Source organism: Sturnus vulgaris, chromosome 28, assembly GCF_052056855.1.
Source record: "Sturnus vulgaris isolate bStuVul1 chromosome 28, bStuVul1.hap1, whole genome shotgun sequence".
Lineage (NCBI taxonomy): Eukaryota > Metazoa > Chordata > Aves > Passeriformes > Sturnidae > Sturnus > Sturnus vulgaris.
The window spans coordinates 4,644,993-4,671,523 of NC_142270.1; the positions used below are offsets into that span (position 1 = coordinate 4,644,993).

The 26,531-nt window shown below is 44.2% G+C and overlaps 1 protein-coding gene across 2 annotated transcripts; it reads right to left on the reverse strand.

The window, feature by feature from the left end:
- Positions 1-851: 851 nt before the first annotated feature.
- Positions 852-25,125, reverse strand: LOC106858486 (zinc metalloproteinase-disintegrin-like NaMP). 2 transcript variants are annotated; one of them, XM_088179836.1, is made up of 25 exons: positions 24,938-25,125; positions 21,528-21,628; positions 20,844-20,920; positions 19,175-19,253; positions 17,204-17,280; positions 16,035-16,233; positions 15,521-15,583; positions 14,665-14,736; positions 13,836-14,005; positions 12,076-12,160; positions 11,379-11,509; positions 10,352-10,529; positions 9,058-9,147; positions 8,078-8,273; positions 6,790-6,892; positions 6,150-6,306; positions 5,536-5,616; positions 4,962-5,040; positions 4,041-4,131; positions 3,598-3,694; positions 2,980-3,042; positions 2,650-2,727; positions 1,825-1,887; positions 1,692-1,744; positions 852-1,290 (listed from the first exon to the last, which is right to left on the reverse strand). In XM_088179836.1, exons 1-24 carry the CDS (start codon positions 24,984-24,986, stop codon positions 1,712-1,714), a joined length of 2,412 nt encoding a protein of 803 aa, XP_088035962.1. In that variant the 5' UTR covers positions 24,987-25,125; the 3' UTR covers positions 852-1,290; positions 1,692-1,711. The 2 variants fall into 2 exon arrangements, with proteins under 2 accessions (XP_088035962.1, XP_088035961.1); XM_088179835.1 differs by having other exon boundaries at positions 852-1,744.
- Between the last annotated feature and the right edge of the window lie 1,406 nt (positions 25,126-26,531).

The following is a 26,531-nucleotide window of genomic DNA, read 5'->3' on the forward strand; positions in this document are numbered from 1 at the left end:
AAAGAAACAGGAAAAAAAAAAAAAATTTGTTTTCATATGGAGCGAGGGAGAAGCAGGAGAGGAATATTCACTCATAGCAAAAAATCCCAGGAATAAATGGATTTTTGGGAGGCTGAGGGAAGGGAAAGGTCCAGCCCACGGCTCCTGCACAGCAAATTCCAGATTTGGGATCTTTTCCTCCTGCAGTGGAGGCCTTTGAGCAGCAGATGTCACGTTTGTACAACACAACGAGAGGTTGTAGCTACACTCGGAGTAACTCCGGCTGGAAATCAGAACCTGCTCTGGGTGGGAATTAATCAGATATAAAACGATATATAAAGGATAGAGAAAATAAAATCTCTTTTCTCAAGTTTCTGCTCCCGCTCACTCTGAAGGAGGATTTTTGATCCCAGCCCAGGGCTCACCCTGTGCTCGGGGCTGGAACTGGAGGGGTTCAGGTATGAACAGGTCAGGACCTGATTTTCTGTAGGAAAAAGCAGCCCAGGATCCCGGTTTGGAGCTGAATCTCAGAAGGTAATTCAGAAAAAAACAGTTCTCTAAATTTGCTTCAAATCTTGCTCCCCTTGGAAAATTCTGGAGTGCTCCCACAGGCTGGAAATCAGGAAGAAATAGATTTGAAGGTGGCAGAAAAGCTGTGATGGAATATCCTGTAAAGCCTCATTATAAATGGAATTCCGCTTTCCTGGCTGACTTGGCAGCTCTGACAACACCTGGGAATGATTTTTTTTTTTTTTTTTTTTTCCTGCAAATTGGGAGTTTTAGGGCTCTGGCAATGTCAGAAGTGACCCCACTTCACCCTGGTTTTCCTGTGCTTCATGATGGGTTTTAAAGAGCACAACAATTACTTCCTGTTCCGACAGAACTTTAATACAGAAATCTCTGAAAATACATTAATTACAGCTCGTAAAAAATAACTTGTGGATTTTTAAACCCCAGTCAAACCCGGGTGGAGATTCCAATCTCTCCCTGGCTCAAATAAAGCAGCAATTCTCCAAAGAGGAAGCTCAGCTCTTCCATCCTCATCCAGCACAACCTCACTGCTCAAAATGAGGAGTGGAATTCCATCACATCCGTGTTCTGCAGGGAATGGCGTCCTCAAGAGGGAATTTAAGGATTGTGGAGGGAATCCAGCCCAAAGGATCTTCCCAGAGCCACTCCCAGCGTGTCTGGATCCTTATCCCATGTCCAGCTCAGACCCTGAGGACACAACTGCTCTCCCCAGGGCAGGAAGGGTTGGTTTTAATCCAGGACATGAAGGAGAAATCTTGGTGTTGCTGAGGGCAGAGAGGGCTGGAAAAGATCCAGAAATGGAGCCCAAAAAAAAAAAAAAAAAAAAAAAAAGTTTGCAATTCCCAAACCTGCAGCAGCCCCACTGGTCCCAGAGGGGCAGAGGAGGAGCAGCCTCAGCCCTCAGCAGCTTTTGTAACTTTACTCCCAGTTTACACCTCAGTGCAAGGGGTGACTCTGCCCTGCTTCCCTTGCCCGGCAGCTCAGTGTCACCACCAGAGCTCCTCACTGCCTGAAACCCCAAATCTTTCCAGGCAGCTCCCAGTCAGTTCCCAAGGAGAAGAGGGAGATGGTCTGGGATGCCTTTGCCAAAAAAAAAAAAACAAAAAAACAAAAAAAACAAAAAAAAACAAGTGGAGGAATCGAGGGAAAAAAAATGTCCCTGGAAACTTCGGGTGTCTCACCCAGCTCTGCTTGGGAAGCCTCAGACTCTGGGGTTCATCGGGGGCTTCAAAGCCTGCAGGGAAAAGGAGCAGTGAGATCCCAGCAGTTCCAGGAATTCCATCCCCAGGGAATTGTTATTCCCACCAAAATTACCTGGGGGGGAGGTGGGGGCTTGCCTTTGGGAAAAGGCACAGGAGGAGCTCTTCTCTCTGGAACCTGGAACAAAACAGGGTTTAAATTTAAATTTAAATGGGATTGCCTGAGCAGCCCCAGCTGCCTCATCCTGCAGCATTTTCCTGCTGGGAATGCTGGAGAGGAATCAGCTGTCCATGGGCAAGGGGCAACAAAATACCAATACAAAAGGTCCAGGTGTGTTTCAGAAGACACCGAGCTATTCCCAATATTCAAATATCAATATCCAAGCTCACAGAGTGGGATTTAAATGTGCTTTATAACTGATACGTGGGGATATTTTATATCTTATATTTTATACTGTATATTTTACATTTTACATGGTCCTGACCAGGCAGCACCCTGCAGTTGTGTCACCGGAGTGAAAAGGATTTTACAGCCTCAGATGGATTTTACAGGGGGGCAAGGGGGCTCAAATGCTGAAATGGTGAATATTTGAGGCAGGTGTTTTCTTTTAATTAGGAATGGTTTGGGTTTATTAATGAGGAATAGAACCATTCCTCCGGGTTCTCACAAATGTGAGAGCCACCACGTCTCTGCCATGCAGGGAACCCTCCAAAGTCACTCATCATTTAAATGGTGTTTACACCTGAAATCCCTCCTGGTTTCACCTCCAGCTTCTGATGCCTTGGAGGAATATTTGTGCAGTTTAGGACTCCCACCCTAAAAAAAATTCTGTGCTTTGAATGGCTGTGGTTTTAAATTTTTATTTTAAATCACAGCCAGAAACTGCAGACACGAATTGGAATCTGGCAGGGATGTGGGAAGGTGCAGGGTTGTACTCACAAATTTCTCCTTAGGGTGGAGAGAGCCAGGTTTGGTGGCAGGAACTGGAGGTGGGGGACCTTTGGGCCTCAGGGCAGGCTGGAAATAAAAAAAAAAAAAAAAAAAAACAGAATATCAAAGATTTTAACCCTTTGTGTGCCGTGTGTGTGTGGGGAGCTGATCTAAAAGGGCTGTAAGGGGCTGGGAGGGTGCAGGGATGCTGTGAGAGAAAACAGAGCCTGATCTGGAGCTCAGGGATGTCCCTTGGTGAGCAGATTGTCCCCAGGGGTTTGTGATGTTCCCCAAATCCCCCAGGGGAGCACGGACATTCCCAGAAATAAAATGACTCACACTCTGGCGCTGGGGTTTGTTCTCCTGGGGTGGAGGCACGGGAAGAATTTTCTTCTCAATTACCTGGAACAGAACGGGCACAGCTCGGGTGGAGCCCTCGTCTCACCTGGTTCTTATCTCCAGGTGTCCCTGCCCTGCCCGGGCCATCCTGAGCCCTGCCCGGGCCACCCTGAGCCCCGCCCGGGCCACCCTGAGCCCTGCCCGGGCTGGGAGCCCCAGCTCTGCCCCGAAACAATTCTGGGAATCTCGTGATGGGATTCTCAGGACTGTCCCGTCAGAATTCTGGGAATCTCGAACTGGGATTCCCAGCACTGTCCCTCCCTCCAGTATTTTGGGAATCTTGTGCTGAGATCCCCAGCTCTGTCCCTTCAGAATTCTGGGAATCTTGTGCTGGGATCTCCAGCTCTGTCCCGTCAGAATTTTGGGAATTTCGTGCTGAGATTCTGAGCACTGTCCCTTCAGAACTTTGGGAATTTCGTGCTGGGGTCTCAGCACTCTCCCCCGGTATTTTGGGAATCTCAGCGCTGTCCCCTCAGCATTTTGGGAATCCGATGGAAGTGCAGCCCCTTTGGGTGGTGGTTTGAGCCCTGGGGACAGTCCCCAGCTGTCCCTGCTCACCTTCTGGGCAGGTGGGAGCACAGGCTGCTCTCTGCAGCTCTGCTCCTGATCCACAAAGACCTGGTTGGTGGCTCCGGGTCCCCTCCTGGTCTGGTGGCTGCCAAAGATTTCATATCAAGGTCAATTTTAGTTAACTGAAGAAAAAAAAAACCTCACAGCTGAAGCCCTGCCTTGCTCCTGCTGGTGTTTTGTGCCCATGTTCTTGATTTCTTTCTTCCCTTTATTATTTGGGATTATTAAGGATTTTTCAAGAGCTCCACTTCAACTCTTCCATCCCCTCCCAACCACGGGATTTCTGAAACATCTCCACAAATCTCACGGACCATCTTCCCTCCTTCCCAGCGCCCAACTCCCCCTACCCCCCTGGCAAACTCTGCTCAAAGCTCCGCAGGGATTTCCCGTCCTGGGTTTGTGGGTTCCGGGTGGATGTGGGGAGGTTTTACCTCTTGTGGAAGCCTCGGTAGCGAGCGAGCAGCACGGCTGCAGCTGCAGTGACAGCCAGGACAGCCAGCACCCCGGCGGCCACAGCGATGCCTGCAGGGACAGAAACAGCACCGAAACATCTGGGAATCACTGAGAGCAGGGACAGAAACAGCACCGAAACATCTGGGAATCACTGAGAGCAGGGACAGAAACAGCACCGAAACATCTGGGAATCACTGAGAACGGGGACAGAAACAGCACCGAAACATCTGGGAATCACTGAGAGCGGGGACAGAAACAGCATCGAAACATCTGGGAATCACTGAGAACGGGGACAGAAACAGCACCGAAACATCTGGGAATCACTGAGAACGGGAACAGAAACAGCACTGAAACATCTGGGAATCACTGAGAACGGGGACAGAAACAGTTCTTAAAATCATTGAGGACAGGGACAGAAGGAGTCCTTAAACACCAGGAAAAAACTGAGGGAAAGGACAGAAACAGTTCCTAAAACACCTGGAATCATTGAGAGTAGGGACAGACACAGTTCTTAAATACCAGGGAATCACTGAGAACAGGGACAGAAACAGTTCCTAAAATCACTGAGATTCTGAGGGACAGAAACAGTTCCTAAAACATCAGGGAATCACTGAGAACAGGGACAGAAACAGTTCTTAAATATCTCAGAACCACTGAGGGCAGGGACAGAAACAGTTCCTAAAACACTACTGAGACAGGGAAAGAAACAGTCTCTAAAATCACCGAGATTCTGAGGGACAGAAACAGTTCCTAAAATCACTGAGAACAGGAAGAGAAACAATTCCTAAAATCACTGAGGGCAGAGACAGAAACGATTCCTAAAATGACTGAGATTCTGAGGGACAGAAACAGTTCCTAAATCACTGGGAGCAGGGACAGATCCAAGGGGTGGCACTTACTGGTGAGGGCTGAGGTGCTGTCACAATTTGGGGGTGCCCACCCCTCCTCACACTGGCACTGCAGCTTGTGGTCACACACCTGGGGACACAAACAGGGACCCCTCAGCTGGGGACACCAGCCAGATCTGGGGGTCAGAAAGTCTCTGGGTGAGGATGGTGAGAAGTTTTTTTCAATCTCTCAGTTTGTTTGGGGTAAAATTTAGCACAAAAGGAGAAGTTTTGGGGTGTTAAAGGACAGTCCTGGTGTCATGCAGGTTTTGTTCTGCAGTGAAAGCTTCACTAAAGAGTTAATCTGTTTGTCTCTGAAAGGTCAAATATGAGCAGAATTCTCTCCCCCAAAGCAAAATAACCTAAAAGAGAAGATCTGTGATACCAGGGCTCAGGGGCTGTGCCAGAAATAATGATGTTACATCGGGTGAGATGTGTTTTCATAAAAACTTTTCAAGTTTCTGACTCCCCAAATTTGACAGATTCGTATCAATGATTTAAACATTTCCAGCAAGCAGAGCTGAGGCTGATCTGCATCATTTCCTGGGGGTTTTAAAGGGAATAACATCCAATGCTGGTGTCTTACAGCATGGCCAGAGCACTTGGCAGAGCAGTTGATGGATCTGAAGACCTCCTCAGCATGGACACACTCCCCATGGCTGCACACCTGGAATGAGAGCAAACCACAGGGATTTGGAGCTTCCAGGACATGTAGAGTTTGGATTTTATCCTGTGAGGGGATGGAGAGCAGCAGGACATGCAGAACCAGCTCTGGAAATCCCTCAGGAGTGGGAGGTGAGGGGTTAATTTTCCATGTGGGTGTTTTGGAGAAAAGGGAGTGGCAGAGATGTGCAGGCATCACTCCAGTCCCTCATCCCTCCCTTCCAGGTGGGAATATCCAGGGGAGTGACTCATGATGGAAATAATTAAATGTAATAAATAACACATTAATGATCTCCTGACCCCTCTCACAAAGCTTTGTGTCAGTGAAGGGAACGAGGCAGCAGCCAAGCCTAAAGAAATGGGAATGGGGCCAATCCCTGTTTGCTTTGCTGCTGCTTTGGGATAAAAGTTGGGAAAACAGATCAGCAGAAGTTCGGGGTCTGCTCAGTCCTCCCGGTTCAAAATGTAGAAGACAGGATTATATAAACAAGACTGAGAGAGGGGGAAAAATACAGGAAAAAGTTGTTTTCCACTCACCATGCCATTGCCACACTTGGTTCCATCCAGGATCATGCCTGGGTCCTCCTCTCCCCCCCTGGGGAAGCTGCCCTTGCAGGAGCTGAAGGACAGCAGGCTCCCATCCCGAGGCATCTCCCTCCCTCCAGAGCAGTACAGCTTGCCACACATTCTGTCTCTGCAAGGACACCACGAGCTGCTACCCCAAGGACATGGCCCAGAAAAGCTCTCTGGGCTGGATTCCATCCCATCCCATTCCATTCCATTCCATCCCATCCCATGGAAATGGAATCCCTGCAGCAGGGAATGCTGCCGTGGGCAGCTTGGCTGGAGCAGGTGCCAGGTTCTTAAATCCAGCTGAGCTTATTGGGGAGCACAGATCCATTCACAGAAATGAGCATTTCACTGACATTGCTTCCCTTCTGAAATTCCCTGTCCCCAAATCCCTGGAGTTCCCTGCACACTCGTCCTCCCCGGATCTCTGTGCACTCCTTTGCTCTCTCACCTCATGATTTAAATCCACTTTTCTTATCAATTATTTCCTGTTTTCAGACAGAACAAGAAGGAGCCTGGGCCACTCAAACAGGGCTCGTGCCTCCTGATTTGAGCAGGAATGGCCTCTCTTCCCAAATCCCAGCACATTCCACAGCCCAGTGCTTACTTTTTCTTGCACGGGAGGTGAGTGCCCTGCTCCTTCCTGCAGTATCCGAAATAAGTCCCCTTCTCGTTCATGTTGTAACAGGAGGCTGGGCCCTCTGTGGCCTCTGCAGGGGGAAAAGCAGCAGGATGAGTTTGGGAGAAATGGGAATATTCCCTCTCCTTCCTTTCCTTAGGAAATGGTCTTTCCCAGCACAGTGCCCATGGGAGTCAGTGATTTTCTGACTTTTCAGCCTGGAGAAGGGAAAGCTCCAGGGAGAGCTGGAGAGGGGCTGGGGACAAGGGATGGAGGGACAGGACACAGGGAATGGCTCCCACTGCCAGAGGGCAGGGATGGATGGGATATTGGGAAGGAATTCCTGGCTGGGATGGAATTCCCAGAGGAGCTGTGGCTGCCCCTGGATTCCTGGGAGTGTCCAAGGCCAGGCTGGATCCCCCTGGGACAGTGGGAGCTGTCCCTGCCATGGCAGGGGGTGACACTGGATGGGATCTGAGTTCCCTTTCAGCCCAAACCATTGACAGTTCTGGAAAATGCTGCTTTCAGAAGCACCAGACGTGCCAAATTTGGCTGTTCATTTGAAGGACAGCAATTTCCTCTTCCTGTCTGGCCTAAACCACTTCCCCAGCTCCATTCCAGCTACCTCAGATGAGTTCTGTAAATGAGGAATGCACTCCTCACTTCCCATTTCTGTGGAAGCCCAGAGCACCCCAAGCCCTGAGCTCCAGCTCACAAGTTACAACCACCGACAGTGGGAAATATAAAAAAATCATTAATTATTATTATTAATATCAATTATTATTATTTATGCTATGGACTGGAGTTTATTTTTATGGACATCCCCAAAGCAGCCCCATTTTCCAAAAAATTGTCTTTGTGTCCATTGGGAATGTTAAAAGAAATAAATCAGGGGTGGAATACAAAGAGTGGGGATGGAGCTCCAAGGCAAAGGCACCACATGTGTGACCTCCTGTGGGATTGAGGCATTTGGGGAAGGATGGGGCTTTGCAGCCTGGAACCTTTTTGAGTCTCAGCCAAGGAACCTCATTGAGAGCAAATCACCCTTGGCCACCAGAGAATGGGTGAAATCTGCTCAATCCAGGGCTTTTCCTGGAGCAGCAGCAAGGCCTGGCTTTCACACAGCTCCCTTTGCATAAAAATCAGTGTTAATTATGCCACGGACTGGAGTTTATTTTTATGAAGGGGCTGTTCCTGAGGATGTGGAGATGCAGAATTCCCTTCTCAGTGCCGTGAGCATCCCACGCTGATTTTTGGGGTTGCCCAGGGTACTCACGTGGCCCGAAGGCAGCTTTGCACTGGCTGTCCCGGGTGGGACAGGTGCCCATGTAGCAATAGCCCTCCCCAAAGCTGCAGGGATGCCCGTTGACCCGGAATCGATCCTCGGGGCAGCTGGAGGAGCTCCCCGTGCACATCTCAGCCAGGTCACAGTCGTGTTTCACCGCCCGGCACACCGAGCCCGACTTCTTGTACTGAGAGATGGAGAAAATGCCACACTCAGCACCAGCTCCTGCTGTGCCTGCAGAGCCTGGAGCTTTCCCAAAAGCCTGACAAGGCCAGGCTTGGGGGAGGAACAGAAGGGAAAGAATCTCGAAAAAAAATTCACCTGCTGGTATTTACAGAACGTGCACAGCGAGCAATTAAATTATTTATGGTAAAAACATCTTGCAGGAGGTGCTGCTGGCCCCGACCAACGGGCTGGGTTCTGGTTCTGAGTTATTGAGTGTGGTGTTACACTCTGTTTACTACACACGTAGGTACACACAGCTTACTACAGGAGTTGTCTCCTGCCTGTCTGGAAGGATGCTCGAGGTTGCTGTGTGCATCATCACCGCCTTCCAAGGGTTAATCCCCGACTAACAGCAACACCTCCACACTGCCCAAAAACACCCCGTGTGGCACTTTTTATAAGGAAAGGCTCTCACCTGGCAGTTTTTATACAGAAAGGGTCTCACCTGGCAGTTTTTATAAGGAAAGGCTCTCACCTGGCAGTTTTTATACAGAAAGGGTCTCACCTGGCAGTTTTTATACAGAAAGGCTCTCACCTGGCAGTTTTTACAGGGAAAGGCTCTCACCTGGCAGTTTTTATACAGAAAAGCTCTCACCTGGCAGTTTTTACAGGAAAAGGCTCTCACCTGGCAGTTTTTACAGGGAAAGGCTCTCACCTGGCAGTTTTTACAGGAAAAGGGTCTCACCTGGCAGTTTTTATAAGGAAAAGGCTCTCACCTGGCAGTTTTTACAGGAAAAGGCTCTCACCTGGCAGTTCTCACAGCAGTCCCCGTGTGCACAGGCAGCTCCTGAGCTCAGCTTGCAGCTCTCAGGCTCACAGCACTCGTTCGTGCACTCCTGGGACAGAAGCAGCAGTCAGGGCTGGGGATGGGGACACCAAACCTCTGTCCCTGCCTGGGATGGAAATCTGGGACCTGGCCTTGGCTTTGGTGGGAAGCAGCTCCCCTAAAATCCCTGGTTTGGGGGTGGAAGCTGTGCAGGGAACTCGAGGTTTGGGCTGAGCCTGGGGGTGGCTTTGTCCCACTCTCAGTTCCTCTGTCCCCCCCGTCCTGACAAGGCAGGGCTTTGTCTTTCCCAGCACTCAGCACGTCCCCAGCTCAGCACTTTGGTGACCACAATTTCTCCTTCAGCGAGATCTGTGCCTGTTGGAGTCAGTCAATCAGGAGTTTCTCTGAATCCTTCAGAGAGAGATCAGAGTGCAGGGATTGGATTAAAGCCTTTGGGTGGATTGAAGTGTGTTAAGCCACTCACACATAAGGCAGAGGTGAAAGTTTAGGTTTAAGCATGAGTAAGTAAATAAGTAGAATAAATTTTAAGTGCTTTTAGTGAATAAAAGTCTTAGATGCCAGAGAAGTAGTGCATGTTCTAGTGAAGGTTGATAAACATAATCCTTGATACTGGTGTTTCCTTTGAGGCCCCAAGAACCTCTCTTCAGACATAACAGAGTTAGAGTTAAGAATATTGCTGACATTTTTCAGTTAGGACAAGATTAGGCCATGGATGTAGTTTATACATAACCTGGCATGCTAAGAAACCAGAATTATAAAACTAAATTTCTAACAGGTTAAGGAGTAGTGGTTGAGCTAGTTGGGAAGTTTCTACAAAAGAACATGCACTGGGGAGAGCTGGTGCTCTATGCCATGTGTAGTTTTGCCACTGCAGGTTTGCCATGGGCTTTTTTGGCCATTGCTTTTTTGCCATGGGCTTTTTTGGCCATGGGCTTTTTTTGCCATGTGCTTTTTTGCCATGGGCTTTTATGCCACGTGTTTTTATGACATTGCTTTTTTGCCACGTGTTTTTGTGACATTGCTCTTTTGCCATGTGCTTTTGCCATTGCTCTGCCGTGTGTTTTTGCCTTTGAGGCCGATGTGCTTCTGCAATAAACATTTTTATAACAACTATTAACTTGCTTGCCTTTTTAAAGGAAATAACCCGCCAAGTTGGGTTTCCCAGAGCACCTGGAGGACAAAACCTCCCGTGCTGCAGTGCAAACAAACAAACGAACAAACAAAGCCCTTTTGTTCCCCGAGGATTCCCTCACCTCGGGAGTGCCGCAGTCGCATTCCTCGCCCTTTTCCAGGAAGCCATTCCCGCAGGACGCAGGGGCGACGATGCTGCTCAGCTCGGGGACGTCGCTCAGGCAGCGGGGCATGTCAGCCAGCATGAAATGCTCAAAGCTCTGCAGGCTGCACGAGCTGAACTCCCGGGGAATCACGGAGCTGCGGAAACACGAGCAGTCACGGCAGGGAGGAGAATGGGGACAGCTGGCTGCCCCCGCAGCTCTTGGGTGGGAGCAGTTTTTCAATGGTTCAATAGATTTTGTAAATCGATGGTTGATGTAATGTGTCATCATATATAATCGACGTGATGTTGTTAATTATAATATTCTTAATTATATCATAATATTATTAATTATATACTATATATACTATAGATATACTATAGATACTAGATATACTATAGATATACTATATATACTCTGTATTATATATTATTTATCTATACTATATACACTATCTCTATACTATATATACTGTATATTATATATTATTAATCAATATAATTATTATAATTGTATAAGTATGTATTATATAATTATAACATTATATAAAATTATTATATATATTAGATATCGTTATATATATCACTATATATAATTATTATATATATTAGATATCGTTATATGTATCACTATCTAAAATGATTATATATAATTATATATAGTATATACAATTATTTATGCAATTATTATATAGAATATAAATATAATATAAAAATTATTATAATAGTATAGTTATTACATTATATATATGCTTCAATATCATTAAAATATATTTTTAAATGTTTTAAATATACAGGGACTAAAGCAGTTTTGGGTTGGTTTTTTGTGGGGTTTCTGTCTGGGGAATATCTGACAACGGCCTGGAATTCCATCAAATTTTTTAATTTTTTTTTTTAAATTAATTTGAACGGAACAATCTCACAGGAGCAAACCACTGCCCCAGTTTGGAAGCTTCCAGCTTGTCCAAAATTCATTTTCCAGCGCGGTTTTGTGCCCCCAGCCCCACCTGACAGTGTCTGTCATGATGCAAACGTCGTCGGTGCACGAGCACGCCTCGGTGTCGTGGCTCATGCCCAGGTTGTGCCCCATCTCGTGGGCCATGGTGGCTGCCACTGCAATCTCGTTCCTGTTGTGGTCCTGGAGAGCCAAAAAAAAAAATTTATTTTTTATTTTTTTTTATTTCCATGTGTGTTTTGGAACAAGCAGAAAACAAACAAACAAAAAAACCAACACGACGGTTTTCATTGGAGGGGAATTATCCTCGTGGTGCTCCATCCATCTGTGCTTCTATTTGGGTTGTATTTTATTATTTCATAAAGATATTCATTAAATGAGACACCTTGGAGGTGTGGGTATATTGTGTTTCCTTTTTTAACCCCTGCATTTCATTTAAAATAAAATTCCAGAATGGTTTGGGTTGGAGGGGACTTTAAATCCCACCCAGTTCCCCCTGTCCCAGGTTTTTCCAAGCCCTGTCCAGCCTGGCCTTGGACATTTCCAGGGCTCTGATTATGAATTTTTACAGTCTCATCATGAAGCAGAGAACTGAAAATTCTAAAACTGAAAAATTCAAAAAACTAAAAAAGCTGAAAATTCTAAAACTGAAAGTTCCCTTAAACCCAACAGTATTCACAAAAGTTCTTCACTGCCAGAGTGCAAAACGCAAGGAAAGCCTTTAAAAATGAAATAAAAATGAATCAGACCTGAATAATACCTGCAGAATAAAAATCACTGCATATGGATTTGAGGAAAGCCAATCCAATGGTGGTTCCCTCGAAGTCCAGACCTCTGCAAGGAAGCACAAAGGCACACTGAAATCAGGGATTCTTCCCAAATCAGGGAATTTTTTATCAAACCAGGCTGGAGGTTTCATCCCCAGCTCGGCATGGAATCTCATATCTAATAAAATATTTAATTTTAAGATCCCTGCAATTTTAAAAAAAATAATAATTAAAGCACTTTTCATGTTAATATTTACTTAAATTCTGTGGTGGTTGATCAGATTTAAAGATTTTGTGGGAGTGTAAAGAGCTCCAAAGGATGAGTCAGGACCTCTGGACAGGAGACAGATAAATGAGGTCAGTGCTGGTTTAATTTGACATTTCCCACATTTTTGGGGGAAATTTAATTCATCATTTCCCTGTTCAGCTTCATGTTATGACTCTTTAAGTTGTCAGACTTTGCTGCAGCCTCCAATTTTGTGAGCAAAGCCAGAGGAAGTCTCAGATAAGGGAAAAGTTCCCATCCCTTATTTTTGCAGGGATTCAGCTGGAAATTCCTGGCAGGAATTTATTTATTTAATGATTAAAGAAATAAAAGATAAAAAAGGAAAAAAAAAAAAAAAAAAAGGAAAACTTGGATTTATTTTTTTGTCCTGGAATTGGTACAAGCCAGTCTTGGAATGGGTCAAATCCAGGTCAGATTGGTGACAAATTTTAAGGAATAAAAATAGCCTTGAATGCTTGGTGAACGATTTTTATGGAATTAAAAAGTGCCTGGAATGTGTTTGGTGAATGATTTTTAAGGGATAAAAATGGCCTTGAATGAGTTTGGTGAGTGATTTCTGAAGAATTAAAACGTGCCTTGAATGTCTTGGTGAGTAATTTTCAAGGAAGAAGAAAAAAAAAAAAAGCCTTGATTGTTTGGTGAGTCATTTTTAAGGAATAAAAAGGGCCCTGAACGTTGCAGAGTCGTTTTTAAGGAATATAAAGTGCATTGATTGGTTTTGGTGAGCGATTTTCATGGAATAAAAAGGGCCATGATTGTGTTTGGTGCGTGGATTTGATGAACATAAAGTGCCTTGAATGAGCTGTTGGCTCATTTTTAAGGGATAAAAACTGGGAAGTTTGGGGAAGGTTTGGGAAGGTTTGGGAAGTTTTGGGAAGGGAAGTTTTGGGAAGGGAAGGGAAGGGAAGGGAAGGGAAGGGAAGGGAAGGGAAGGGAAGGGAAGGGAAGGGAAGGGAAGGGAAGGGAAGGGAAAGGGAAGGGAAGGGAAGTTTTGGGAAGTTTTTGGAAGGGCAGTTTTGGGAAGTTTTGGGAAGTTTTGGGAAGAGCAGTTTTGGGAAGTTTTGGGACGTTTTGTGCCGTTTTGGGAAGGGAAGGGAAATTTTGGGAGGTTTTGGGAAGTTTAGGGAAGGGAAGTTTTGGGAAGGCAAGAGCAGTTTAGGGAAGGGAAGAGCAGTTTTGGGAAGTGACATTTTGGGAAGTTTTGTGCTGTTTTGTGCCGTTTTGGGAAGGGAAGTTTTGTGAAGCTTTGGAAGGTTTTGGGAAGTTTAGGGAAGGGACGTTTTGGAAAGGGCAGTTTTGGGAAGGGAAGTATCGTGAAGTTTTGTGCCGTTTTGTGCCATTTTTGGTGCCGTTTTGTGCCATTTTTGGTGCCGTTTTGTGCCATTTTTTGGTGCCGTTTTGTGCCATTTTTTTGGTGCCGTTTTGTGCCATTTTTTGGTGCCGTTTTGGGACCCACGTGATGAGCTGAGCGTTGTCGTTGCGTTTCCTCCTCAGCAGCTGCCCCAGGCGCCACTTGGAGAAGGCGTCCAGGGTGAGCCCCGGGCTCCGGCTCACGGAGCTCCTGTCCCCGTCCGTCCACACCTCCAGCCCCACCAGAGCCACGTGAGTGTGCAGGGCTTTGTAAACCTGCACCAGAAAATTCATTCATCACCAGACAATTCCCAATTTATAATAGTTACACGAAGCTTTGTACTGGCGCTTTGGTCGTTTTTCCGCTCAGGACCTAATAAAGTTTTTCCAAGCTCTGAGTTCCCAAAAAAAAAAATAAAAAAATCTCGGCAAATCGGCCAGGAAATCTGATTTCTAACAAGTTTAAAGTGGGACTAAAATGCTTGAAAATTCCAGCAGTTTTGGAAGAAATTTGGTTTGCCAAAGAAATCAATTTATTCTTTTTGAAACGATCGTTCACTTGGCAAGTGATTAGAAAATATCTGAAAGTGTTGGTAGAAATAATTGGGGTATAAATAATTAAAGTAGGAGTAGAAATAATTCTTATTGGAAATTATTCTTATTAAAAATCTCCTATCTGAAGGCAAAGAACAGGAGAATAAATTACCATGAAGTTTTCATTCATTCCTATGTGTAATAATGAACATTCATGATGTTTGCAATAGAAACAATTTATAAATCACTTGGATTTCTTTTCAATAGAAAAAAAAATCAGAAATCACTTGAATTTCAACAGCTTTAAACAGAAAAAAATATAAATCATTTGGGTTTGAATCGTTTTCAATAGGAAAAAATGACAAAATATTTGGATTTCATTGCCACTTGTTTGCTCTCACCGTGTTGATGTAGTTGACTATTCCAAATATCCTTTGTCTTATTTTTTTCACATCTTCATCATATTTCTTGTACTGAAAAATCAAATACAGCGTGTCAGGAAAAGGAGAGGGAAAAGGGAATTTATCAGGAAATAAATATCCCACAGAAGGTTGGTTTGCAAACCACGCCATGTATAAAAAAAAAATCATCCTTTATATTAAAAATGATGCTTGATGTAGGATTTTATCAGATGTTGGGTTTCAGTATCAGCCCCTTCCAAAATGTGAATTTCTGTGCAGGGTGCAGAGAAGGATTTGGGCTCAATGATCCCTGTGGGTCTTGTCCAGATCAGGATTATCCCTTCAAATCAGGATATTTCAAATCAGGATATTCCAATTCAGGATATTCCCTTCTAATCAGAATATTCCCTTCAAATCAGGGTATTCCAAATCAGGATATTTCAAATCAGGATATTCCAATTCAGGACATTCCCTTAAAATCAGGATATTCCCTTCCAGCTCAGGATATTCCTTTCCAAAACAGAATTATCCCTTCCAAATCAGGATATTCCAGCTCAGGATTTTCTCTTCAAATCAGGATATTCCAAATCAAGATATTCCCTTCCAAATCAGAATATTCCCTTCTAAATCAGAATATTCCAACAGGACAAGCCCTGCAAGGTCTTTTCTGAATTCTTGTCATCTCCAGGTGGGAATTTCAAATGAAATCCCCTTTTCCAAATCCCATTTCCCAGCCAGGCTCGGAGGAACCTCGTGGCTTTTGCAGGAACCCAGGAACACAAGTTGGGGTAGCCTGGATCTGCTCAAACACAAAATAATAATTCCAAAAAACCAAAATAAGAATTCCAAAACTCACCAAAGCATTGTCTGCAACGATGTAGAGCTCCAGGTACTTCTTTGATTTCAGGTAAGCCTTCATCTAAAGGAATAATTTATTTAAAATTACTTTTAAGAGCTTTTCCAGCAGCTTCAAAGCTGTTTATTAATTATTGAGGGGATTTCTTTGGCCAAGTCATTCAGAAGGGGTTTAAATGATAAGAATTAGGCTGGATATTTAAATTTTTATTCAGATATGGAAGGCAAAATAGACATTAATGAGTATTTAGGTGTTAAAAGCACACAGGGCACCTGATAGCCTGGTAAAGGCACGAGGGTTTAACTCAGCTGGTGCCTCTGAAATCTCAGATCTGGGAGATTTTATTTGGGTTTTTAAGCTCTGCCCCCACTTCCCTGTGTTTAAACAGCTTTGTGGAGGTGCCACCACACCAAGTGGCTTTTGTGCTATTGAGATTTTCCCAATGGCCACAAATTCCCTTTTTTTTTTTTTTTTTTTAATTATTTTTTTTTCGGATGGGACAGCCACGCCTCACCTCTGGGCTGTTGCTGGATTTGAAGATGTCCTTGGTGGGGTCACTGGAGTCCTGCTCCCAGGAGTTGTTGACCAACCCACAGGTTTTGATTTCAGCTTCTTGTTTCAGAGCCTCGTATTTATAAACCACGTGCTCAGCCCTGTCCGAGGCTCCCAGGGGCTCGATGAGGAACCTCTGGCCACGGGTCTCAAAGTAGCCACTAAAAAAAAAAAAAAAAAAAAAAAAAAAGGGTTGGAATGTGAGATTTTTGGATTGTTTATCCCAAGCAAAAAGATCCTGGGGATGTCGTCCCAGCAGCCTGAGGCAGCGTGCAGCACTTCAGAAGCAGGAATTGATGAATTAGTGAGGCAATTGGAAGATTTGGGTGCTCTGAGGCAAAGAGAAGCTGGGTTAGGATTTAATTTGATGGAAATGTTTGAGGGGTTTGTGCTGACAGAGGTTGAAAAATGGATTTTCCTTCCAGTGGGAAATTCAAAGTTGTTTTCATCTGATTTGAGATGAAAAGCTGAAATATTGTGAGGAACTAAGAGTAACTCTTTTTCTCCCTTCTCCCTCTGTTTTACTTTGGGAAACAAGTCTCCAAATCCTGAATAAAAGATCACATGACTTTTCCCCACCCTCATCCTTTCCTATTGGTGTTGCCTGGAAAGGCAGAGCTGGAACAGAGACTGGGCAGAGCTGAAGGGATAAAATCGGAATTTATTGAAAGGATTCACCTTGGGCAGGGGAGAGCCTGGATGGGGCTGCACCCAAATCAAACCCAAGCTGGATCCTGAGTTTTACACTTTGATCAGTTTTGGTTCACCCACACATTGGGGTCAATGATCCAAACACAGCCCCAGGCTCTGGGGTCTCAGCCTCCCTTCCCTTTGCTGCTGTTTCTGATTTTTGGGTACTGGGTGTCCTCGATTCTCCAGGGAATTCCTCTCTGGGAAGGGATTATGGTGTCCAACTCCCCTGTGAATGGAACTCACCAACACCTTACTAACACCTTACTAACACCTAAATAACACCTTACTAACACCTAACTAACACCTTACTAACACCTACCATGAAGTTTCAGAGTTACACACTAAGTAGCAGAGAATTTGAAAACTATAAAAGCAGCCAAGGCATCCCTGGGACGTTTATTCCATTTGTTCTGCTCCTGGCACCTGTTCCTGTCTCACCTGAGCCCTGTGCAGGTGCTGATGCTCGCCACGGACTCAGCATCACCCTCCACGTGGCCTCCATAGTAACAGTGATCCTGGGGGGAAAAAAAAAATAAAAAATGCAGGGTGAGACTGGGCTGTCCGTGGAGTTCATTGGATCCAGGGATTTAAAAAAAAAATAATAATTTAAACTCTTTACAAATTACAATAAACTGGACTATTCGAGATATTCTCCATTCGTCTCCTGTTAGGAGATGCTTCAAAGGAATTTTCAAAATTCGTGAATGTTCCCATGGTTTTTGTGGACCCATTGATTTATCCCTCAACACACAAATTGTGACAAAAGTCAGCAATTCTGGCCTCTGCTCCATGCACAGGACGGAAAAATAAGAATATTCCCACTTCCTGCTCCAAATAAAGCACACACTGCTGGGTTCTGCTCAAAGTCCACACCAAATGCTTTCCTTGAGCCCAAATGTCAAGGAAAGGCTCTTTAATTACCCAACAATTAAAAGCATTAATTTCAGTGAGATTAAAATACAGGTATTATATTAAACATGGGCAGGGGAAACGGTTTTGGGACTTAATTAGATTAAAGATTTAAAGTTTCTGTTTCTGTGTTCAAAGAGATTTCAAAGTCACTGAGGGGCTGTGGAAAATTTTATCCACAATGGAATTCTAAAGAATCTGTATCCAAACCTTCATTCCCTGTGCCTTTTGCTTTCTTGTGGATTTTTGTTTAACTTTATCAGGTTTGTTTTTTTTTTTCCCACCACAAAATGCCAACTTTGATACAGGGAAAATGACATCCAAAAAGGAAAAGTTCCTGGGGAAAAGTGGAGGATTTATCTCCATCCTTTGGGGGTACAAGAGGAAAAACTCCTGATCACAATCCAGTATCCCCAGGATGGAATTCCCTGTTCAGGGAATTGTCTTTATCCAGGTTTATGACAGGATTCATTCAGGGACTGGAAATAATTGGAGCAATCAGGAAAAAAAAAAAAAAAAAAACACAAAAAAACCACGAAAATAACCAAGCAAACCTGGATAATAATAACCATTCCAAACCTGGATTCCAAACCTGGATTCCAAACCTGGGTTTTAAATCTGGATATTTATGCACATTTATTTCATTTAGAATCCTCTTAATTGCTCCTAACAAAGAAAATTTGCCTTCGAATTCCAGACTGTGCTGTTCAAACACATCTCATGAGTTTGGAGGGGAACTTCAGGTGGGAGATGAGTGCAGAGGGAAATAAAAAATCCCTTCAGCAGCAACGGCAGGAGGTTTGTGTGCAGGGCTCGGGGGAGGCAGCAGCTGCACAGAGCGTGGCTGGAAATGTGATCCGGGAGGAAATGGGGATTTATCAGCTCGGGATCTCGTCGGGATCGGGGCGCGCTCCGGGCACGGGGCTGGGCACGAGGAGCGAAGTCTGCACTGCAAAGTCGGGAGCTTGAAAGGTTTGGGATGGCCCCGGCTCCCGACAAAAGGCTGGAATTCCACCCAGCACTTGTTCAGCAGCCGCTGGGGGGGTGCCAGCCTGGAAGCCAAACCCTGGAGATGATTGCCAACAGGCACAAGGGACAATCCCAACGTGCCCATCCCTCCAGAGCCACCCTGAATGGCTCCAAACCGGGATCCCAAACCTGGATCCCAAACCTGGATCCCAAACCTGGATTCCAAACCTGGATCCCAAACTGAGATCCCAAACCTGGATCCCAAACTGAGATTCAAACCTGGATCCCAAACCTGGATCCCAAACTGAGATCCCAAACCTGGATCCCAAACCTGGATCCCAAACTGAGATCCCAAACCAGGATCCCAAACCTGGATTCCAAACCTGGATTCCAAACCTGGATCCCAAACTGAGATTCCAAACCTGGACCCCAAACCTTTCCTTGCTGTCCCACCTCTCCCATTATTCCACATCCATGGATGTCCTGTGAACTCAGACTGGAAGCAAAAGGGAAAATCCCCTCCTGCCTTACCTTGATGTGAGGAGTTGTTGTCACTTGTTGGCCATCAGCAGAATAAAGAGTTTCAGAATAATCCCCAGCCAGGAGATCCCTGCAATAGCCAAGCACAGATTTTATTCCAGGGGAATTGTTGCCATGCAGGAATGAGGTGATGACACAGCACACGGAGCATGTGGGGAATTCAAACAATTACTCAGGTTATTCTGAGGATCGGAGAGACTCGGGAGCAAAAGCTGCAGGGAGGGGAATTCTGCTTGTTCAAAATCCTTGCTCAAACAAAAAGACTTTCCTAAAAAGAAGAAAGCAATTAAAGTCTGATTTCATTGGGATGAGCTCATCTCCTGGCACATCTAGATGCAAATGTATAATTACATAATTATTTTTTTTTTTTCCTTTTTACATTTTCCTAAAAGCAGCACACCTGCAGCGACTCCTGTTTGGGCAACTCTCTTCCACTGCCACAATCTCATTTCTCTTCAAAGAACAGGATTCAGCACAACACCATTTCCCTCCCCCCACTCCAAATATTTGGATTAGATTAAAACAGGGGCAAGCAGTTAATTAGAGTCTATATTTAACATGAATTGATTATGGCACTACTGTATTTGCACAGCCTCTGGAAAAGCACCCATTAACCCAGGCTTGTTGGAGCGTGTGTTAATGTTCTGCTGGAGCCAGAATTTCAATTTCCAGGAAGGTTTTGTCGATGCCAGGTTATATTTGGTTACTCCAGGTTCAAGAGAAGTAGTGCTAAGGTAAATATCTGTTATCAGTTTACCTATTTCTCTATTTTTCTATCTATCTATTTCTCTATTTCTCTTTTTCTCTAACTATTTATCTGTTTCTCTATTACTCTATTTATCTGTTTCGCTATTTCTCTCTTTCTCTATTTTTCTATCTATGTATTTCTCTATTTCTCTTTTTCTCTTTCTATTTATCTGTTTATCTGTTTCTCTATTTCTCTATTTCTCTTTTTCTCTATCTATTTATCTGTTTCTCTATTTCTCTATCTATTTCTCTATATTTATCTATTTCTCTATCATTTCCCTATCTCTCTATCTGCCTGTAATATAGGAATATATAAATCTGGAACCACAGAATGATTAAGGTTGGAAAACACCTCCAGGACCACGGAGCAGCCTCAGCTGGAGCCTTTTCCCCACTTCCAGCAAGGAGCTGGAGGTGCTGTCACACTTTGTGTAATTTCTGATCAGATCCAATAAACATCCAACCCCAGCACGAGAATCCTGTCCCAAGGGAAGGATCCAAGATTTGGGGTGGATTTCCATCCAATCTTTGGGGTATTGGGGTGGATTTCCATCCAGTCTTTGGGGTTGGGGTGGATTTCCATCCAAGATTTGGGGTATTGGAGTGGATTTCCATCCAATCTTTGGGGTGCTTTGAGGAGCTGGAGGTGCTGTCACACTTTCTGTAATTTCTGATAAGAAATAATAAACATCCAAGCCCAAACACAAGAATCACCTCCATGGTGTTTCCATTAATCCTGGCTCTGAGGGAAAACAGAGAGTGCTGACAAACCACTCCTGAGTGCTGCAAAGCCCAGCTCACACTCCAACAAAACACCTCCGTTCTCCAGGGCTCTGATTCCTGGTTTTTGGCATCCTGAACACCCTGCAGTGGCTCCCAGGGAGGGAGAAAGGAGGAGCTGAGCTGAACTTACCGATTTTTTTGGAGCTGCAGCACCACTTCCTCTCCGTTGGCTTTGATCCCATACTTCACTGTGTCATCATATTTGCTCTGCAAACAGATTTAAGTGTCAGAAAATTCTCTGCTGCGGCTCCTGGCTTCACCAGTGGTGTTTTTGGAACACCAGCTGTGTTTTTTTTCCTCCTCTTCTCACCAAAAACAAGGATTCTGGCAGGAGCAGGATAAGCAGGAGGTCGCTGTGTTTGAGGGGTTTTAATTAGAGGAGCAAATTTGATTTTGCAAATTCATTTCTACCTCCATAAGGACAAATCCTGCGTGCTTGGGGAAGGGCTGAGGGGATGTTTGGGTTCAGACACTTCCATAACACCCTCTGGAATTGCACAGACCATGGCTGCTTTTAATTATTGGTTTAATTTAATCGAAATTAAAGTGTCCACAGGTTATTAAAACTCTGAGAGGTATCAAACCCCAGATCTTTGCAGATTCACAAATTCAGACGAGCCTGAGGAATTCTCTGCACACCACACTTCACTAAACACCACATCGCTCCTCCACATTTTTAATTTTGGGAGAGCAAATGTTTGTCCAAATTCTCTCACCCTTGAAACCCAAAGGGTGTTTTAGCTCCAGAAATCCTTCCCCATGTCCCAGAATCACCCAAGAAATGGCACCAGGAAATGATGATCTCCTCTCCTACCTCTGAGCTTGCTCCCGCACTTCTCCTGCGCACCGCGTGCAATTTCTGTGGGTAAAAGATTTCGTATTCCTCTGCTCCAGAGAACTTCCCTCTGCTGCTCCCTGGGGACAAACAGATGGGGATTGATGAGAACACCGTTTTAATTTATTAAACACCCAATTTCACTGCTGGCCAGGTGATTCTTTTGGGTTCTTGCAGCACCTCGTGCTTTGTCATCGTGTGACCCAACGCCAGAGGTTTTCACATCCTGGATTTTGGAGGAGTTGCCCTCCCTGGCTATTTCCAGGTGTCCAAACATTTCCTGCAATTCCCTTTGTGTTTCTTCCCCCAGCTCGGAGCAGTTCAAGCCCCAACAAGCCAGCCCAGCCGTGCCAGTGCTGCCTTTCCCTCTGCATGTCCCAGTGACACAAATGAATGGATTTGGGTTTGTGGAATGAACGATCTCCAAACCTCATCACGTGTCAGACAGGCCCAGGCTGCCTCTGCAGCAGAAAATCAACTCACACAATGCCAGCTCTGCAACAGAAGCCCTGCTCTGGAAGCCTTTGGCACAGAAATAATGGTGGCAGAACTTGAAGAGAGGGTGGTGATAAATAATCAAGGCTTTTACCTCCTCAGCTGGGTTGAAGGAGGGACAGCAGAAGGACATTTGGACATGGCCAGGTAAAAAAAAAAAAATTGAGATAGGCAGGAAATGAGGAAAATCTTGAAGGTGCAATGAATCCAGGAGGTTCAATGTAGCTGTGGAAAGGGATTTTAACCCTTTAAGGGAGGCAGAAATCAGATGCACAGCTCCATGGGGGTCTGTCATGATGGAAAGAGCCAAGTTTATTGAGAAACACCCTTGGTTTGATAGCAGGACTGCAACTGCCAGAGCAGAGAAAAGGAGATTGGTTCAGAGAGAAGACACCCCATGGCCAGGGCCTGGGCACACACCACAACAGGGCTTCTAGCTTGGTATTAATTCCTTTTTATTGTCACCAAATGATCACCCTGGCAGAAATTCTCCCTGGCCTTGAGCTGCACCAGCTCATCAGGCTGGGAACAGAGCTGAGAAGATCCAGCCTGGAATATTTTCCAGGCTGGAATTTTCTGACTTTCTCAATGTGTGTCCCACAGTTCCTTAACTCCCAGAACCCTTCTGAGTGACCTGCAGTGGCTGTAAAGAGCTGGGTGAGGAAATACAAGATAAAGAGAATTTCTTTTTGTTTTCCTGCTCTGAATCTTAGCAAATTTGGAGCAAAGTTAATTTGGGGCCTGCCCTGCAGGGGTGGGCACAGGTCCAGGTTTTGGGAAAAGAGGGTCAGAAAAGGGATGGTTGGGATGTGTTGGCTTCCACCAACAAGAGCAGGTTTTAGATGCCCCTGAACTCTTCAATCTCCTACAAAAGGGAATTTCAGCCCAATTGGTGAATTACTGAGAGCCTGTATTTGAAAAATAAACCAACAACAACAAAAAAACCAAACCCTAAACTGACCAAAAAGCCAAGAAAACCCCACAAAAAAAGGAACAGAGCAACAGAGCACATCCCATGGTAATTCCTGCCCCAGGGCCAGGTTTTTCCAGCAGAGAGGCTCCAATTACTGTAATTTTCTCTCTGGAACAGGAGAGCCCATCCTCATGCAAATTGTCTCATTATAACAAACAGATCCATTCTTTTATCACTGATTTATTTGATTCAACCCTTTCCAAAAGTAATTGCAGAGCAAACCTGGTTGTATCTTGATAAAGATGTTGATTTAATGGTGCAGAGGGATCCTGTGTCAGCACGTGCTGGGAGCAGCTACCAGGTGTAACTTTACTCCTGCTACTCACCATGGAGCTTTATGGGGTTTTTTTTAATCAATTAATTATCTTTATTTTCAAAAAAAAACAAACCAAAAACCTGCTGCTTTTCAGATTTCTCCCCACAGGCCTCAAGTGTGTCCTTGTGGAGCAATCCCAGGAATATTTCAGGGCTCTTGGAACAGAGATTCCCGATTTTATCTCTCCACACCCTTTGTGCAATTCCAGCCCAGAGAGTTCAAGTTAAGGCGAGGCTTAAAGGGAAGCTCAGGACTAAACTCATCCCTTCCCTGCAATGTGATCCAAATTGAATTTCGAGGAAAACTGGTTGGTTTTGTTTGGAATGAATCCTTTCTTCGAGGCAATTTTTTTAATCAGGGCATTGTCTTTGCTACCTTCAAATTTTGTCTCGAGCCTTGAAGGAGGAAAGAAATTCCTTGGGCCTCGTACAATAATTTGTAATAAGGAACAAATAATTTGTGCTTTTCCAAAGGCCTCAACCAGCAAAAAAAAAAAAAATCATTAGGGAGGATTTTATTGACAATGAAGTTGTGGTTTTGTCGAGGTAATGACACCTTAATGCTGTGCACATTTTGAGATATTCTGTGCAAAAAAAACCCCAAATTATAGATTTGTGCCTGAATGCTAATTATATATTTAATTATGGATATAAATCCTGTGCATGTTTGTGCAGGCCTAGCCCTGAAAAATTCCATTCCCTGTTGACAGGAATTGAAAGAAATTGGGGGAGGAAAAAAAAAAAGTGGGATCTGCTCAGGTGGAGTCACTTGAATATAACCTGAAGTATCAGGCAGATAAATAAGGGGTGTTCAATACTTTAAATCAGGTGATTTGTAATTGAATTCATACAGAAATCTGTTATTTTATGGCCAAAATGCTGATAAATTGCTGTGATTGGGTAAATTGGCCTCTCACTTGCAGGGTAAGTGTTGATTTATTGGCTCACAAACCCAGCTAGTTGTGGGTCGTTATGGCCACTTTTCAAACAAGTAAATGCTGCTCTAACCAAAGAATTACAGAGAATTGTTTTGACCAGAAAATCCCAAATATCCCAACTCCATTTACAGAGAATTGCCTTGACCAGAAAATCCCAAATATCCCAACTCCATTTACAGAGAATTGCCTTGAACAGAAAATCCCAAATATCCCAACTCCATTTACAGGGAATTGCTTCCAATAGAAAATCCCAAATATCCCAACTCCATTTACAGAGAATTGCCTTGAACAGAAAATCCCAAATATCCCAACTCCATTTACAGGGAATTGCTTCCAATAGAAAATCCCAAATATCCCAACTCCATTTACAGAGAATTGTTTTGACCAGAAAATCCCAAATATCCCAACTCCATTTACAGAGAATTGTTTTGTACAGAAAATCCCAAATATCCCAACTCCATTTACAGGGAATTGCTTCCAATAGAAAATCCCCAATATCCCAACTCCATTTACAGAGAATTGCTTCCAATAGAAAATCCCAGATATCCCAACTCCATTTCCCAATTTTTAACTCGCTGTTCCTCCCTATTATCCACCAGTCAATTAAAATTTCACCCAGCATTACCCAGAGCAGAAACAATAGAGGACTAAAAGGAAAAGTGCAGTACCTTGCTGGAGGAAATGCAGCAGAAGAGCAGAAATGAGGAGGATTTTCATGCTCTGGGCTGTGCTGGGGCTCTGTGGGGTGTTGTTCCCAGTTGTTCCCAGTTGTTCCCAGTCACTCCCAGTTGTTCCCAGTCGCTCCCAGTCGCTCCCAGTCGCTCCCAGTTGCCGTTCCCAGCGTGGCCCTGCCCGGGAGCTGCTCTGGGCTGTGACTGAGAGGCAGGGCCGGGTTCAGCTTTATTCCTGCTCCTGCAGGAGGAAGTGTTTGCTCAAGGTGTTGCACAACACCAAGGCACAGAGTGTTACAGCAAGGGGAGTTCCTGCTGCTTTGTGCCCCAAACTTCGGGGCAGGGATTGATCCCTGCTTTGGATTCACTTCCCTGAAAATGGGGGAAAGAAAATTCATTGCATCAATAAATCAATAAATCAATAAATCAATAAATGTGGGGATTGGAGCTGTTCGTTGAAATGTAGAATGGTTGGGATGGTCCTAATTCCATCTATTCATGGAATATTCATAGAATATAGAATATAGAATATAGAATATAGAATATAGAATATAGAATATAGAATATAGAATACAGAATATAGAATATAAAAGAGAATAGAAGAATAGAACAAAATAGAATAGAATAGAATAGAATAGAATAGAATAGAATAGAATAGAATAGAATAGAATAGAATAGAATAGAATAGAATAGAATAGAATAGAATAGAATAGAATATTCATCTTTTATCTGGCTGATAAAAGCTGGACCAAAACCAGTGGAATGTGAAGGAATGGGAGAGTTCTCAGGAAGTTTGGGGTAGAACAGGTCAGGAAGGGGAGAGTTCCCAGGAAGTTTGGGATAGAACAGGTCAGGAAGGGGAGAGTTCCCAGGAAGTTTGGGGTAGAACAGGTCAGGAAGGGGAGAGTTCCCAGGAAGTTTGGGGTAGAACAGGTCAGCAGGGCTGGGGGTGAAGCTGGGTTTTAATTGTGAGTATTTAGGCCTGAATCTGCTCAGTGAATCACTGGCAGAATAAACTCTGAGCAGAGCCTTTGCTGCCCTCTCATCCCTGTTAGTAATGTTTGCTCCGGGCTCAGGTGATTAAACAAAGGAGGCAGAGCAGGGAATGATCCAGGTGAGCTCTGTCCAATAATATTCCAAAAATCTCTGCCAGAAAAGGACCCCATTGACTCAGTCAGCTGTAATAAAATCTTTATTACTCCAGGCCACAGGTGTCAATACAGAACTGCTTTAGGGAAAGTGAATTTTTCATGGGTTCAAATAGTGGTTACAGAATAAAGAGAACTGGAATGGATCACATGGATATAAATTTATATTCAAATATGGCAGTGGCAGCAGCACACATGACACAGTAATTTATATATTCATCATTTATGTTAATTTATAAATGAGTAAATATATCTATTTTAAAATATAAATTTATATTCATATATGGCAGTGTCAGCAATACATGACACAGTAATTTATATATTCATAATTTATGTTAATTTATAAATTAGTAAATATATCTGTATACATCTACAGGGGAATTATATCCACAGGAGAATTTTACTGCCATTACCCTTCCCATATAAGCACTGGTAAATAACTA